Genomic DNA, 18321 nt, shown 5'->3' on the forward strand with positions numbered 1-18321 from the left:
GTTTTTATCGAGGATGTAAGGCATGTGTACGTGTAGGAAGAGAGGAAAGTGATTGGTTCTCAGTGAATGTAGGTTTGTGACAGGGGTGGGTGATGTCTCCATGGTTGTTTAATTTGTTTATGGATGGGGTTGTTAGGGAGGTAAATGCAAGAGTTTTGGAAAGAGGGGCAAGTAGGCAGTCTGTTGTGGATGAGAGAGCTTGGGAAGTGAGTCAGTTGTTGTTCGCTGATGATACAGCGATGGTGGCTGATTCGTGTGAGAAACTGCAGAAGCTGGTGACTGAGTTTGGTAAAGTGTGTGAAAGAAGAAAGCTGAGAGTAAATGTGAATAAGGTACAGTATGGTTGAGGGACAAGTCAATTGAGAGGTAAGTTTGAATGGAGAAAAGCTGGAGGAACTGAAGTGTTTTAGAAATCTGGGAGTGGATTTGGCAGCGGATGGAACCACGGAAGCCGAAGTGAATCATAGGGTGGGGAATGGGGCGAAAGTTCTGGGAGCGTTGAAGAATGTGTGGAAGTCGAGAACATTACCTCGGAAAGCAAAAATGGGTATGTTTGAAGGAATAGTGGTTCCAACAATGTTGTATGGTTGCGAGGTGTGGGCTATGGATGGAGTTGTGTGTAGGAGGGGGGATGTGCTGGAAATGAGATGTTTGAGGACAATATGTGGTGTGAGATGGTTTGATCGAGTAAGTAATAATAGGGTAAGAGAGATGTGTGGTAATAAAAAGAGTGTGGTTGAGAGAGCAGAAGAGGGTGTTTTGAAATGGTTTGGTCACATGGAGAGAATGAGTGAGGAAAGATTGACAAAGAGCATATATGTGTCAGAGGTGGAGGGAACAAGGAGAAGTGGGAGACCAAATTGGAGGTGGAAAGATGGAGTGAAAAAGATTTTGAGTGATCGGGGCCTGAACACGCAGGAGGGTGAAAGGCGTACAAGGAATAGAGTGAATTGGAACGATGTGGTATACCAGGGTCGACGTGCTGTTAATGGATTGAACCAGGGCATGTGAAGCATCTGGAATAATCCATGGAAAGTTCTGTGGGGCCTGGATGTGGAAAGGGAGCTGTGGTTTCGGTGCATTATTACATGACAGCTAGAGACTGAGTGTGAAAGACTGTGGCCTTTATTGTCTTTTCCAACACTACCTTGCACACATCTGGGGGGGAGGGGGTTGTTATTTCATGTGTGGCGGGGTGGCAATGGGAATGAATAAAGGCAGACAGTATGAATTATGTACATGTATATATGTACATGTCTGTGTGTGTATATATATGTATACGTTGAGATGAATAGGTATGTATATTTGCGTGTGTGGACGTGTATGTATATACACGTGTATGTGGGTGGGTTGGGCCATTTCTTTCGTCTGTTTCATTGAGCTACCTTGCTAACGCGGGAGACAGCGACAAAGCAAAATAAAAAAAAAAGGAACAGAGAAGGGGGCCAGGTGAGGATATTCCCTCAGAGGCCCAGTCCTCTGTTCTTAACGCTACCTTGCTAACGTGGGAAATGGCGAATAGTTTGAAAGAAAGAAAGAAAAGAAATATATATAAATATATATATGCCCTGGTTCAATCCACTGACAGCACATCGACCCCAGTATACCACATCGATTCACTCTATTCTCTACACGCCTTTTACCCTCCTGCATGTTCAGGCCCCAGTCGCTCAAAATCTTTTTCACTCCATCCTTCAGCCTCACATTTGGTCACCTGTTTCTCCTTGTTCCCTCCACCTCTGACACATATATCCTCTATGTCAATCTTTTCTCACTCAATCTCTCCATGTGTCCAAACCATTTCAACACACCCTCTTCTGCTCTCTTAACCACACTCTTTTTATTACCACACATCTCTCTTACCCTCATTACTTACTTGATCAAACCACCTCAAACCACATACTGTCCTCAAACATTTCATTTTCAATACATCCAACCTCCTCCGCACAACCCTATCTAAGGCCCACACCTCACAACCACATAACATTGTTGGAACCACTATTCCTTCAAACATACCCATTTTTGCTCTCTGAAATAACGTTCTTGCCTTCCAAACATTCTTCAATGCTCCCAGAACCTTTGCCCCCTCCTCCCACCCTGTGACTCACTCCTGCTTCAATTTGCTGCTAATTCCACTCCCAGATATGCATATATATGTGTGAGTTCAAGTGCCTTTCTTTGTTTGTTTCCTGGGGCTAACTTACTGATGCTAGAAATGGCGATCAAGTATGAAAAAAAGACAGTATCAGTGTGTGTAATATTCTTATCACTTGAAACTTCCAAAAGTTTGCCCCAAAATATGTTACCTAAAGGCCTAAGAGTAACACATAAAATTCCTTTAACAAGACAATCAAAAAAATTTTGAATTTAGACTAATTTTATCCATGATGACCTCAATGGGGGCATGTTCTGTCCTTGCCATATTGGTTACTATAAGGCAACCCATGAACTGAGGTTAAAGTTTATCAGAAAAACCTTCTTTTATATTCAATAGTTTCCTGTGTTAGTGAGGCAGTGCCAGGAAATGACTAAGGCCTCATTTGTTCAAATCCATTCTCTAGCTGTCATGTGTAATGCATTGAAACACATCCACCTATCCACAACCAGTCCCAGACCTTTCCATGGCTTCTTCTGGCTGCTTCATATGCCCTAATGCAGTTCACTGACAGTGCATCGACCCCTGTATACCATATTGTTCCAGTTCACTTTATCCCATGCATGCCTTTCACCCTCCTGGATGTTCAGGCCACAAACAAAATCTGTTTCATTCCATCCTTCCATTTCCAATTTGGTCTTCTCCTTGTCCCCTCCACTTCAGACACATATATCTTCAATGTCAACTTCTCTTCACTCATTCTTTGCATATGTCTAAACCATTTCAGCACACTCTTCAGCTCTCTCAGCCAAACTCTTCCTATTACCACAACTCTGTTACCCTATCAGATATTATCCACTTGAACAACACACCTTACACCACATACTGTCCTCAAACATTTTCTTTCCAACATATCCACCCTCTTCTATATATTCTCATCTACAGACTTTCCTCATAACCATATATCACTGAAAATACTCAAACTTTAAATATACCTATTTTTGCCCACCCAGATAGCAACCTCTCCTTTTACAAATTCCTCAGTGCTCCCAGGACCAATCAAACTGGCTAAATTTCTTCAATCTTGCTTAAGCTTATCAAGTAACATTCAATAAGAAGATCAATTATGGCACCTTAAGGGCCTGTTCTGGGAACCCACCTTGTAGAGGGTTTTGGCAGTGTTACAAAGACTGCACTATCTATCCACTCACGTGGCAAGTCCCATACTTCTGCAAAGAGGGACTGTAGGCCATCACGAGCCAATGCAGAAAGGTAAGCATCACTCTTCTCTGGATCTCTGTAAAATATCATACACAATTTTCAACAGACATTACATTTAAATAAAATTACAATGACAATACAGTTCTGACAATTACAAGAGGTATTAATAGCATTTCTTTCAATGAAAAAAAAAAGGAAGAGAGGAAGGAGCCATATACAATTATCTTTTAAAGGCTTAGTCATCTGTTCCTGATGCTAGTTACTAAGCAAGACAAGATATGAAGGAATAAACAAAATCAAATCAAGGTGTATAAGTTCCCTAACAAGGAAAATACACCCGACTCTCATTGATACCAACTCACAGGAACCAAATTCACATATACATGATTTCCTTTTTACCATAAAAATTGCATTTCTTCCAAGCTAAAGCTCAAATCTTTGCAGTTGTGCATCACATGTTTTATCCTCCTTACAAGTTAAGCACCATGGGAAAACACCTCACTTACCATCTGTATCCAGGAGAATGCATTGTGTGAAGACATTTGTTTATACAAAAAAGTTTACCCTGCAGTTATTAGCATATACCTATTTATTTATTCTATCCCTGGGGATAGGGGATTAAGAATGCTTCCCACGTATTCCCTGCGTGTCGTAGAAGGCGACTAAAAGGGGAGGGAGCGGGGGGCTGGAAATCCTCCCCTCTCGGTTTTTTTTTTTTTTTTTTTTAATTTTCCAAAAGAAGGAACAGAGAATTGGGCCAGGTGAGGGTATTCCCTCAAAGGCCCAGTCCTCTGTTCTTAACGCTACCTCGCTAATGCGGGAAATGGCGAATAGTTTGAAAGAAAGAAGACCTATTTATTTATCTATTTATCATACTTTGCCGCTGTCTCCCGCGTTAGCGAGACAGCGCAAGGAAACAGACGGAAGAATGGCCCAACCCACCCACATACAGAAGTATATACATACACGTCCACACACGCACATATACATACCTATACATCTCAATGTACACATATATATACACTCACAGACATATAAATATATACACATGTACATAATTCATACCGTCTGCCCATACTCATTCCCATCGCCAACCAGCCACACATGATATGACAACCTCCTCCCCGGCATGTGTGCAAGGTAGCGCCAGGAAAAGTCAAAAAAGGCCACATTCGCTCACACGCAGTCTCTAGCTGTCATGTACACTGCACCGAAAGCACAGCTCCCTTTCCACATCCAGGCCCCACAGATCTTTCCACAGTTTACCCCAGACACTCCACATGCCCTCATTCAATCCACTGACAGCACATTGACCCGGTATACCACATCGTTCTAATTCACTCTATTCCTTGCACGCCTTTCACCCTCCTGCATGTTCAGGCCCTGATCACTCAAAATCTTTTTCACTCCATCTTTCTACTTCCAATTTGGTCTCCCACTTCTCGTTTCCTCCATCTCTGACACATATATCCTCTTTGTCAATCTTTCCTCACTCATTCTCTCAATGTGACCAAACCATTTCAAAACACCCTCTTCTGCTCTCTCAACCACACTCTTTTCATTACCACACATCTCTCTTACCCTTTCATTACTTACTCGATCAAACCACCTCACACGACATATTGCCCTTAAACATCTCATTTTCAGCACATCCACCCTCCTCTGCACAACTCTGTCTATAGCCCACACCTCGCAACCATATAAAATTGTTGGAACCACCATTCCTTCAAACTTACCCATTTTTGCTTTCCAAGATAACATTCTCGACTTCAACACATTTTTCAACGCTCAACACTCCCAAAACTTTCGCCCCCTTCCCTCACCCTATGATTCACTTCTGCTTCCATGGTTCCATCCACTGCCAAATCCACTCCTAGATATCTAAAACACTTCACTTCCTCCAGTTTTTCTCCATTCAAACTGATCTCACAATTGACTTGTCCCTCAACCCTACTGTGCCTAATAACCTTGCTCTTATTCACATTTACTCTCAGCTTTCTTCTCTCACAAACTTTACCAAACTCAGTCACCAGCTTCTGCAGTTTCTCACACAAATCAGCCACCAGCACTGTATCATCAGCAAACAACAACTGACTCACTTCCCAGGCTCTATCATCCACAACAGACTGCATACTTGCCCCTCTTTCCAAAACTCTTGCATTCACCTCCCTAACAACCCTATCCACAAACAAATTAAACAACCATGGAGATATCACGCACCCCTGCCGCAAACCAATATTCACTGAGAACCAATCGCTTTCCTCTCTTCCTACTCGTACACATGCCTTACATCCTCGATAAAAACTTTTCACTGCTTCTAACAACTTGCCTCCCACACCATATATTCTTAATACTTTCCACAGAGCATCTCTATCAACTCTATCATGTGCCTTCTCCAGATCCATAAATTCTACATACAAATCCATTTGCTTTTCTAAGTATTTCTTAGATACATTCTTCAAGGCAAACACCTGATCCTCTACCACTTCTGAAACCACACTGCTTTTCCCCAATCTGATGCTCTGTACATGCCTTCACCCTCTCAATCAATACCCTCCCATATAATTTCCCAGAAATACTCAACAAACTTATACATCTGTAATTTGAGCAATCACTTTTATCCCCTTTGTCTTTGTACAATGGCACTATGCAAGCATTCTGCCAGTCCTCAGGCACCTCACCATAAGCCATACATACATTAAATAACCTTACCAACCAGTCAACAATACAACCAGTCAACAATACAGTCACCCCCTTTTTTAATAAATTCCCCTGCAATACCATCCAAACCCACTGCCTTGCCGGCTTTCATCTTTCACAAAGCTTTTACTACCTCTTCTCTGTTTACCAAATCATTTTCCCTAACCCTCTCACTTTGCACACTACCTCAACCAAAACACCCTATATCTGCCACTCTATCCTCAAGCACATTCAACAAACCTTCAAAATACTCACTCCATCTCCTTCTCACATCACCACTACTTATCACCTCCCCATTAGCCCCCTTCACTGATGTTCCCATTTGTTCTCTTGTCTAATGCACTTTATTTACCTCCTTCCAAAACATCTTTTCATTTTCCCTAAAATTTAATGATACTCTCTCACCCCAACTCTCATTTGCCCTCTTTTTTACTTCTTGCACCTTTCTCTTGACTTCCAGCCTCTTTCTTTTATACATCTCCCACTCATTTGCATTATTTCCCTGCAATAATTGCCAAAATGCCTCTCTCTTCTCTTTCACTAATAATCTTACTTCTTCATCCCACCACTCACTACCCTTTCTAATCTGCCCACCCCCCATGCTTCTCATGCCACAAGCATCTTTTGAGCAAGCCATCACTGCTTCCCTAAATACATCCCATTCCTCCCCCACTCCCCTTATGTCCTTTGTTCTCACCTTTTTCCATTCTGTACTCAGTCTCTCCTGGTACTTCCTCACACAAGTCTCCCTCCCAAGCTCACTTACTCTCACCAGTCTCTTCACCCCAACATTCTCTCTTCTTTTCTGAAAACCTCTAGAAATCTTCGCCTCCACAAGATAATGATCAGACATCCCTCTAGTTGCAACCTCAGCACGTTAACATCCAAAAGTCTCTCTCGCGCGCCTATCAATTAACGCATAATCCAAAAACACTGTCCGGCCATCTCTCCTACTTACATATGCATACTTATGTATATCTCTCTTTTAAACCAGGTATTCCCAATCACCAGTCCTTTTCAGCAACCCTCAACCCTACTGTACCTAATAACCTTCCTCTTATTCACATTTACTCTCAGCTTTCTTCTTTCATACACTTAACCAGACTCAGTAACCAGGTTCTGCAGTTTCTCACATGAATCAGCCACCAACGCTGTGTCATCAGCGAACAACAACTGATTAACTTCCCTAGCTCTCTCATCCACAACAGACTGCATACTTGCCCCTCTTTCCAAAACTCTTGCATGCACCTCCCTAACAACCCTATCCATAAACAAATTAAACAACCATGGAGACATCATGCACCCCTGCCACAAACCAACATTCATTGAGAACCAAGCACTTTCCTCTCTTCCTACATGAACACATGCCTTACATCCTTGATAAAAACTTTTCAATGCTTGTAACAACTTACCTCCCACACAATATATTCTTAATACCTTCCACCGAGCATCTCTATCAACTCTGATCATATGCCTTTTCCAGATCCATAAATGCTACATACAAATCCATTTGCTTTTCTAAGTATTTCTCACATACATTTTTCAAAGCAAACACCTGATCCACACATCCTCTACCACTTCTGAAACCACAGTGCTCTTCCCCAATCTGATGCTCTGTACATGCCTTCACCCTCTCAATCAATACCCTCCCATATAATTTCCCAGAAATACTCAACAAACTTATACCTCTGTAATTTGAGCACTCATTCTTAACCCTTTTGCCTTTGTACAATGGCACTATGCTAGCATTCCGCCAGTCCTCAGGCACTTCACCATGAGTCATACATACATCAAATAACCTTACCAACCAGTCAACAATACAGTCACCCCGCCACACAAAATAACAACCCCCTCCCCCCGCATGTGCGCGAGGTAGCGCTAGGAAAAGACAACAATGGCCACATTTTTTTTCATACTATTCGCCATTTCCCGCATTAGCGAGGTAGCGTTAAGAACATAGGGCTGCACCTTTGAGGGAATATCCTCACCTGGCCCCCTTCTGTTCCTTCTTTTGGAAAAAAAAATGAAAAAAAAAAAAAAAAAAAACAGAGGGGAGGATATCAATACATCAGTGAAGGGGGCTAATGGGGAGGTGATAACAAGTAGTGGTGATGTGAGAAGGAGATGGAGTGAGTATTTTGAAGGTTTGTTAAATGTGTTTGATGATAAAGTGGCAGATATAGGGTGTTTTGGTTGAGGTGGTGTGCAAAGTGAAAGAGTTAGGGAGAATGACTTGGTACACAGAGAAGAGGTAGTAAAAGCATTTGCAGAAGATGAAAGCTGGCAAGGCAGTGGGTTTGAATGGTATTGCAGTGGAATTTATTTAAAAAGAAGGTGACTTTATTGTTGACTGGTTGGTAAGGTTATCTAATGTTTGTATGACTCATGGTGAGGTGCCTGAGGACTGGCGGAATGCTTGCATAGTGCCATTGTACAAAGGCAAAGGGGATAAGAGTGATTGCTCAAATTACAGATGTATAAGTCTGTTGAGCATTCCTGGGAAATTATATGGGAGGGTATTGATTGAGAGGGTGAAGGCATGCACAGAGCATCAGATTGGGGAAGAGTAGTGTGGTTTCAGAAGTGGTAGAGGATGGGTGGATCAGGTGTTTGCTTTGAAAAATGTATGTGAGAAATACTTGGAAAAGCAAATGGATTTTTATGTAGCATTTATGGATCTAGAGAAGGCATTTGATAGAGTTGTTAGAGATGCCCTGTGGAAGGTATTAAGAATATATGGTGTCGGAGGTAAGTTGTTAGAAGCAGTGAAAAGTTTTTATCAAGGACGTAAGGCATGTGTACGTGTAGGAAGAGAGGAAAGCGATTGGTTCTCAGTGAAGGTTGGTTCGCGGCAGTGGTGCGTGATGCCTCCATGGTTGTTTAATTTGTTTATGGATGGGGTTGTTAGGGAGGTGAATGCAAGAGTTTTGGAAAGAGGGACAAGTATGCAGTCTGTTGTGGATGAGAGAGCTTGGGAAATGAGTCAGCTGCTGTTCGCTGATGATACAGCGTTGGTGGCTGATTCGTGTGAGAAACTGCAGAAGCTGGTGACTGAGTTTGATAAAGTGTGTGAAAGAAGAAAGCTGAGAGTAAATGTAAATAAGAGCAAGGTTATTAGGTACAGTAGGGTTGAGGGACAAGTCAATTGGGAGGTAAGTTTGAATGGAGAAAAACTGGAGGAAGTGAAGTGCTTTAGATATCTGGGAGTGGATTTGGCAGCGGATGGAACCATGGAAGCGGAAGTGAATCATCGGGTGGGGGAGGGGGTGAAAGTTCTCGGAGCGTTGAAAAATGTGTTGGTCGAGAACGTTATCTTGGAAAGCAAAAATGGGCATGTTTGAAGGAAAGGTGGTTCCAACAATGTTATATGGTTGCGAGGCGTGGGCTATAGATAGGGTTGTGCAGAGGTGGGGTGGTTGTGCTGGAAATGAGATGTTTAAGGACAATATGTGGTATGAGGTAGTTTGATTGAGTTAGTAATGAAAGGGTAAGAGAGATGTGCGGTAATAAAAAGAGTGTGGTTGAGAGAGCAGAAGAGGGTGTTTTGAAATGGTTTGGTCACATGGAAAGAATGAGTGAGGAAAGATGTATGGTAATAAAAAGCGTGTAGTTGATAGAACAAAAAAAAGGTTCAGTGAAATGGTTTGGACACATGAAGGAATGAGTGGGGACAGGTTGACAAATAGGATATGTGTGTCAGAAGTGGAGAGAATACAGATGAACGGGACGACCAATTTGGAGATGGAGGAATGGTTAACAATATCGTTCTTTCAACCTGCTGGATCCTGATAACGTAGGTAGGGGAACCCTCCACCCTACCATTAGGACTTGTGCAAGAATCTAGAGCTTAAACCTAGGCAATTAATGCTGTCATGAATGATCTAGATTTTGTGCAAATAGTTACCCAGGAAGGACATGTACACAAGGAAGAGCTAATTAAACTCAAGCAAATTTAGGAGAAGGTGAAAATAACTATCAAAACTTTCCAATTCACTTCCAGTTACAATTAGTTCAAGAAAATGCACCCCTCGCCTGGGGTAAGTGGTTTGGTGGTACAGAGAGGAATCAAGTTATAGCTCTCTGGAAGGGGCAGTTACAGAAGCTCTATATTCCAGGCTGTTTCCCCTGCAAGTTGGAAAACTTCATTGGGGATGACTTTCTGTGGGAACTGACAACATCAGGGAAACAGAACATGGCACTGTAATTCAAACACCAGGTATGGTTTCAGCACTGACTTTGTCCATAAATAAAAATGTTCAAGGGATAAGGTCACCCCCAAGTACCTATACTACGGAGAATCTCACAATGCTGGGTCACTAGAACACAGGGGCGTATCTAAGGGAAATAGCGCCTATGGCAAGCACTGAGATTGTGCCCCTGGTTTGATTAGAAATGTACGTACAGTGGATGTATATAAAAATATATACAATGTAATCATAAGCTGTTGAAGAGTTAGGCCAAACTTAAATTCATATAAACTCTTAAAGACTTCAAGTTAAAGACTTATTTCATCAAAATTGTAACATAGAAGTGGTAATGCAAGTGATGGTGGCAAAATATTACTATAGTTGAAAAGTAGGCGAGTTTCTTTTTATCTCACAAAACCAAACTGTTAAAAATGTCAGTCAGGTAGAATATGTAAAAAACAAACCTGTTGAGGGGCATCCAACTTCAAGTGGTACCCAGCGCATCTGCCCTACCTGCCATACCCTACATATAGCAGGTATTTTTCTCAGAAAATAAGATTTCCTTTAAAAACTCATTATAAGAAATCTTTTTCAAGCTGAACATAAATCTGGTGTTAAAATAACATTTAGTCCTCTTAATGACACCTAATTAAGCTGTTAAATGAAGTCAATTCTAAAATATTTCTGTTCCTTTGCATCTTATTTACTGAGTATGAATCAGTAACTGAGAGCATTATGATATATTTTTCGTGATTATTTCAAGTATAGAAGTGTTTGAATATCTTATCTTTCAATTTTGAAAAAAATTGAGCTAAAAAAACCTGAATTTTTGGCATTTTTCTCAGAAAATAGATTTCCTTTAAAAAGTCATCATAAGAAGTATCATTCATGCTGAATACAAATCTGGTGTCACAATATTGTTTAGTCGTCTGTATGACATTCAATTAAGCTGTTAAGTGAAGTCATTTCTAAAATATTTTGTGATCCTTTGCATCATATTTACTGGGTATGAACTGGTTACTGAGAGGATTATGATATATGTTCCATGATTATTTCATGTATAGAAATGTTTGAATATCTTGTCTTTAAATCTTAAAACAAGAAGTTTTTTTAAGCTTAAAATCTCCTGAGCTATTCATTACATTCAATTTTTGGTATTCTTATCAGAAAAATAGATATCCTTTAAAGACTCAACATAAGAAGTGTTTTTCCTGCTGAATGCAAATCGTGTCAAAACATTTAGTCCTCTTAATGACACCTAATCAAGTTGTTAAATGAAGTCAATTTTAAAATATTTTCTGTTCCTTTGTATCGTATTTACTGAGTATGTATCAGGTACTGAGAGCATTATGATATATTTTCCATGATTATTTCAAGTACAGAAGTGTTTGAATATCTTATCTTTCAATTTTGAAACAAAATGTTTTTGGAGCTAAAAAAATTCCCTTCACTTTTTGGTATTTTCTCATTAAAATAGATTTCTTTTAAAAACTCATTATAAGAAGTACTTTTCATGCTGAATACAAATCTGGTGTAAATAATGTTTAGTCCTCTTAATGACACTCAAGCTGTTACAGTCAATTTTAAAATATCTCTCTTCCTTTGCACAATATTTACTGTGTATGCATCAAGTATAGAAGTGTCTGAATATTCTATCTTTCAATTTTGAAACAAAAATTTTTTTGAGCTAAAAAATACCTGAACTGTTACCTTCAGGTTTTAGCACGTTTGTCAGAAAAAGAGATTTCCTTTAAAAAATCATTACATGAAGTATTTTTCATGCTGAACACAAATCTGGTGTTAAAATATCGTTTAGTCATCTTTATGACATTCAATTAAGCTGTTAAATGAAGTCAATTTCAAAATATTTTCTGCTCCTTTGCATTGTATTTACTGGGTATGTATCAGTAACTGAGATCATTATGACAATTTTTCATGATTATTTCAAGTATACATGTGTTTAAATAGTCTATCTTTCACTTTTGAAATAAAAAGTTTTTGGAGCCAAAAAAAATACCCTGAAGTATTACCTTCAATTTTTGGCATTTTTCTCATATATATAGATTTCCTTTAAAAACTCATGAGAAGTACATTTTATGCTGAATACAAATCTGGTGTTAAAATATCGTTTAGTCGTCTTCTGACATTCAATTAAGCTGTTAAATGAATTCAATTTTAAACACTTTATGATCCTTTGCATCATATTTACTGGGTATGTATCAGTGACTAATAACGTCATGATAAAGTTTCCATTATCATTTCAAGTATAGAAGTGTTTGAATATATGATCTTTCAATTCTAAAACAGAAAAACAGATTTCCTTTAAAAACTCATATGAGGTATTTTTCATTTTGAATACAGATCTGGGGTTAAAATGATGTTTAGTCATCTTCATGACATTCAATTTGCTGTTAAATGAAAGATATTTTTTGTTCCCTTGTATCGTATTTACTTAGTACGTATCGGTAACTAAATGCATGATGATACATTTTCCATGATTATTTCAAATGTAGAAGTGTTTGAATATTTCATCTTTCAATTTTGAAAGAAAAAGTTTTGGGGGCTAAAAAATACCCTATTACCTTCAATTTTTGGTATTTTCCTCAGAAAAATAATTTCCTTTAAAACCTTATCATAAGAAGTATTTCAACATCTGTATTCAACATTTCTAATGTTGAATACAAATATGGTGTTAAAATATCATTTAGTCATCTAAATGACACTCATTTAAGGTGTTAAATAAAATCAATTTCAAAATATCTTTTGATCCTTTGCATCTTATTTACTAGGTATGTTTTGGTAACTGAGAGCATTACGATATATTAACCATGATTATTCCAAGTATAGAAGTGTTTGAATATCTTATCTTTCAATTTTGAAACAAAAAGTTTTTGGAGCTAAAAAAATACCCTGAACTATTACCTTCAATTTTTGGTATTTTTCTCAGAAAAAAAGGTCTCCTTTAAAAACTCATAATAAGAAGTACTTTTAAAGCTGAATACAAATACTGTGTTAAAATAACATTTAGTCCTCTTAATGACACTTAATCAAGCTGTTAAATGAAGTCAATCAAAATATTTCTGCTCCACTGCATTGTATTTAATGAGTATGTATCGGTAAATGAGAGCATTATGAAAAAATGTCCATGATTATTTCAAGTATAGAAGTGTTTGAATATTTTATCTTTCAGTTTTGAAACAAAAAGTATTTCGAGCAAAAATACCCCTAACTATTCAGGGGCATATCTAGAGGAAATAGTGCCTATGGCAAGCACTGAAATTGCACCCCTGGTGTGATTAAAAATGTACATACAGTGGATGAATGTAAAAATATATAGAGTAATTATAGACTGTTGAAGAGTTAGGCCAAACTTAAATTTATATAAACTCTTTGAAGTCTTAAAGACTTCTTTCATCAAAATTGTAACGTAGAAGCAGTAATGTAACTGATAGTAGCAAAATATTACTATAGTAAGTAGGCGAGCTTCTTTTTATCTCAAAAAACCAAACCCTTAAAAATGGCAATCATGTAGCATATGTCAAAAAACAAACCTGTTGAGTGGCGCCCCCCCTTAAAGTGGCACCCAAGGCACCTGCCCTACCTGCCATACCCTAGATACACCACTGCTAGAATGTCACAAAAGGCCCTGACAGAAACTCAAACTATACCACCATCTGCAAAGCCACTTATGCTTAATAATGCAGACTTTCCTTTGCAACAGGGGAATATCTCTAGCATGAAGGAAAGTGGTGTGGTGAACTGCAAACCAAAGGAAACTGTGGTTAAGTGGTGTGGTGAACTGCAAACCAAAGGAAACTAGTTACTCATCATTTGGGTGACTTGGTACCACAACTGCACACTCCTAAAGGCACTCAAGCATAGACAGATGCGGTTATTAACAATATGGTGACCCAAATGATGAAACTGGAAATTCACACTGTGGACCAAGCTGTACCCATGACGCTCCAACACAACTTACTATTATGTGATATGAATGAGGGAGTTCAATTTCTGGATAGGACTCTATGTTACCTAATGAGTGAACTGAATGATACCCAGATAATCAGTATTAACACAGTGTCACATAAGTCTACTGAAACTGACTTTGATACTGGTTTTAAATAAAGACCCTGTGAAATTGGATCACATCAAATGTTTTCCCGTATTTCACTTTTTAGGGGGTCCGTTTTACTTCTGGACTTTCATACTTAGTGTTCCTTTTTTTATGATTTTCTTTCTTTATTCAGGATCTGGTGTTAACTCTCATGGAGAAGTTAATTCATGGATATGTCAACAAGTTTCTTTTCAATAAGCAAAGCAGTTTTCTCTCATATTAGCCAATGAACATGTAATACTCAAATGAGGCCATCTACACATACCTTCACAACCAGCTGCAACTGGTATTACTGTAATGCAGGCACCTCACCTACTGTGGACATGTTCCTTTTCTCTTGGGAATAAGAATTTGAAATATGAAAAATCTGGTCTTCAGATCTATCAACTGTATGTGTAAATAAAACCATCAACATAAAAGTGATAACCCTTAATCAAACAAATCTTCAACACCTTCTTCACAGGTTAAAGGTGTCAGTGAATGACCTATCAAGGAGCTACTGACATCTGTCAGTGAATGAGCAGCTAATATGTCAGAAAGTAAACTGTATGTATTAGATGGTGAGCTATCATTCTATACTAGGGACTGAGCTGTCAATATGTGTTGGAGAAAAAACATAGATAGGCCCCTGGGGGCCTGGAGGACCCCCTCCTCCGGACAAAAGCCACTTGGATAAATAGCTCCTCTTGCCACAAAGAACACCCCCCCTCCTCATTTCCCTGTTGATCAATTTAGGCTAAGGGAGATTACTGTTCAGAATTTTCAGTGTCTATATACTAACCAATGAGGTTGAATATACTATCGAATAAGTCAACAATCCTTGTCTCATCACTCACCACAATTTTACCAGTTATGATAACACTGTCCGACAAAGACACTGACCAAGATTATTCAATTTGCCTTTATTTTTGTAAGTGTGTTTACAATAACAAGTCACGTAAATCATTTCTTAAGCTACCAACGTCTAGCAATAACTCAACTATATCAATAAAATGGGTATGGACACTCATGAATCAAGATTGACTGGCTGTAATAATATTTTATACTCAGCTTTATTTCAGTGTGCTCCAGTGTAAATATTAATATCATAAAATATTAATATCATAAATATCATAAAAATATCATAAAAATATACCTCATCATTACCTTTATCACCATCTAATACGTCACATTAATAATATGGGTGGGTTGAGACTGTTAGGTTAACATCATTTGTCTGAATGCTGAATTCCAATAAGTTTTGTATCTTAATGACCTGATGTTCATTAAAACTACAAACAAGCTATCGTTGATTGTTATAATACAACGGGCCACTATCCATATTGGCCGAGATCAATGATAAAATTTGCATGGATATAATAACAATACATCATAATAAATTTCATACATATCTTCAGAAACATTGCAGTAATGCGGAACAAGGGCATTTGTACCAGGATGCAACAGTTGTTCATTATTGACAAGTGTCAGTAGTCATTAAGGGACAAAACGACGGCAGACAGCACAAGTGCAGAAAAGTTTTAAGAGTACAAAAGGCAGTACGAATCAAAGTGTCTGTCAAAACATAATTTTCCTCTTAAGTTTGGTTCCCCCTCAAAGATAAGTGAACTTACCTGAAGGAGCTTTCATTTAACGAGTTCTTAATTGTCACGACTAAGTTGCCTTTGTCACACTCCGACTGAATATCCTTGTGAACTTCAGCAAACTTCAGTTCTTCAGTTGCTTGTGTAATAATGCTATTCACTAAAATAGTGGTGTCTTCCTTCATTATTGGCTTTCGTTTCTCACTGTGAACACACGTGGAGGTTAAGGGAAATGTAATGGTGGACGGCAGCGTTCGTGTTGGATACTTGCGGATTCAAGGATTTACATTTGTATTTATTTGGCAAAATAAACACACATCAATATTTGACCAACACGAAACGTTGCAACACAAGATATTTAACTATCTTCGAAATCATGCAAAAAGTGTGATAGGGTTGAGGGACAAGTCAATTGGGAGGTAAGTTTAAATGGAGAAAAAACTGGAGGAAGTGAAGTGCTTTAGGTATCTGGGAGTGGATTTGGCAGCGGATGGAACAATGGAAGCTGAAGTGAATCACAGAGTAGAGGAGGGAACGAAGGTTCTGGGAGCGTTAAAGAATATGTGGAAGGCGAGAACGATATCTCGGAAAGCAAAAAATGGGTATGTTTGAAGGAATAGTGGTTCCAACAATGTTATATGGTTGCGAGGCATGAGTATAGATAGGGTTGTGCGGAGGAGGGTGGATGTTTTGGAAATGAGATGTTTGAGGACAATATGTGGTGTGAGGTGCTTTGAGTAATGAAAGGGTAAGAGAGATGTGTGGTAATAAAAAGAGTGTGGTTGAAAAGGCAGAAGAGGGTGTATTGAAATGGTTTGGACACATGGAGAGAATGAGTGAGGAAAGATTGACAAAGAGAATATATGTGTGAGAGGTGGAGGGAACGAGAAGAAGTGGAAGACCAAATTGGAGGTGGAAGGATGGAGTGAAAAAGATTTTGAGCGATCGGGGCCAGAACATGCAAGAGGGTGAAAGTCTGACAATGAATAGAGTGAATTGGAACGATGTGGTACACTGGGGTCGACGTGCTGTCAATGGATTGAACCAGGGCATGTGAAGCGTCTGGGGTAAACCATGGAAAGTTTTGAGGGGCCTGGATGTGGAAAGGGAGCTGTGGTTTCGGTGCATTATACATGACAGCTAGAAACTGAGTGTGAACGAATGTGGCATTTGTTGTCTTTTCCTAGCGCTATCTCGCGCAGATGTGGGGGGAGGGGGTTGTCATTTCATGTGTGGCGGGGTGGCGACGAAATGAATAAAGGTAGCATATATGAATTATGTACATGTGTATATATGTATATGTCTGTGTATGTATATATATATATATATATATATATATATATATATATATATATATATATATATATATATATATATACGTTGAAATGTATAGGTATGTATATGTGCGTGTGTGGACGTGTATGTATATACATGTGTATGTGGGTGAGTTGGGCCATCATTTCGTGTTTCCTTGCGCTACCTCGCTAACGCGGGAGACAGCGACAAAGTATAAGAAATAATACTTAGTATTCAGGAAATTATTAAGTGATGATTATTCACGTCTTACTCCATAGGAGAAATTTCAATTTTTCATTTTTTCTCGTTTTTTATTTCACCTACCATTTAGCTCTACATGCATAAGTATCTAACGCGCTAAATTTATCAAAGGCAATACGAGTTCTGCGAAGAGCGTAAAGAATATGTATCTTACATTTCTTTTGCATTAACCTGCATTCGAAAAGCATTCAATTTCCTAGTAATATTACTATACCAAAATGAACAAGCATAATCGAAATAATACTGAATCTGAGGAGTTTCAAGTATTATTCTTTTACATGATTCAGACTGAAATTGAGAATATTTTTGAAAATGACCCCAAGTTTGAAAACTTTTTAAATATTTCAAAAGCACTAATGTCACCAGATAATTGGAGGTCTTGCTATACTTCTGAATAGTTTGCAGATGAATGTGATTTAGGTTCATTTCCATTACACAGTACTCTAGTGGAACCAACATTATTCAAAAATTGTTTTGAAGCAAATAGACTGGACTCAGATTTACCTTAAATGCAGTGATAATTTATTCTCCGTTAAACCACTCACTCTATGAAACCATCTCCGGACTCCAGGTATCTTTTATCACTGACATTAGTAATACAGAGTCGTCTGTGTACATCACAACTTTAGACTTTCCTGCTGTGGTCATGTTATTGTTAATATGTACCAGAAATACAAGGGGCGGATCTGAACAACAGAATTCATGAACAATTGGAAAACAGTGTTGAAGATCAAACCCGAAGAAAACAGAAACTATAACCAAGGTAATATTAATGCAGTAGAAATAACCGACTGCTTGACTTTTGAACAAAGAACCAACCCACACCAAATCATATACCCAGCCCGACTTATTCCAAACATATGC

General features: G+C 38.7%; 1 protein-coding gene across 1 annotated transcript in view; it reads right to left on the bottom strand.

The window, feature by feature from the left end:
- Positions 1–16207, bottom strand: part of LOC139747057 (ribosome biogenesis regulatory protein homolog) — a 40774-nt gene extending 24567 nt beyond the window's left edge. The window contains exons 1-2 of the mRNA XM_071658842.1: positions 15931–16207; positions 3255–3392 (exon numbers count right to left, since the gene is read on the bottom strand). Of these exons, the coding sequence (XP_071514943.1) occupies positions 3255–3392; positions 15931–16085 (293 nt within the window). The 5' untranslated portion in view covers positions 16086–16207. The remainder of the gene's footprint in view (positions 1–3254; positions 3393–15930) is intronic.
- Positions 16208–18321: the final 2114 nt, after the last annotated feature.

The sequence above is a fragment of the Panulirus ornatus genome, chromosome 67 (genome assembly GCF_036320965.1).
Source record: "Panulirus ornatus isolate Po-2019 chromosome 67, ASM3632096v1, whole genome shotgun sequence".
In the NCBI taxonomy this organism is placed as follows: Eukaryota; Metazoa; Arthropoda; class Malacostraca; order Decapoda; family Palinuridae; genus Panulirus; species Panulirus ornatus.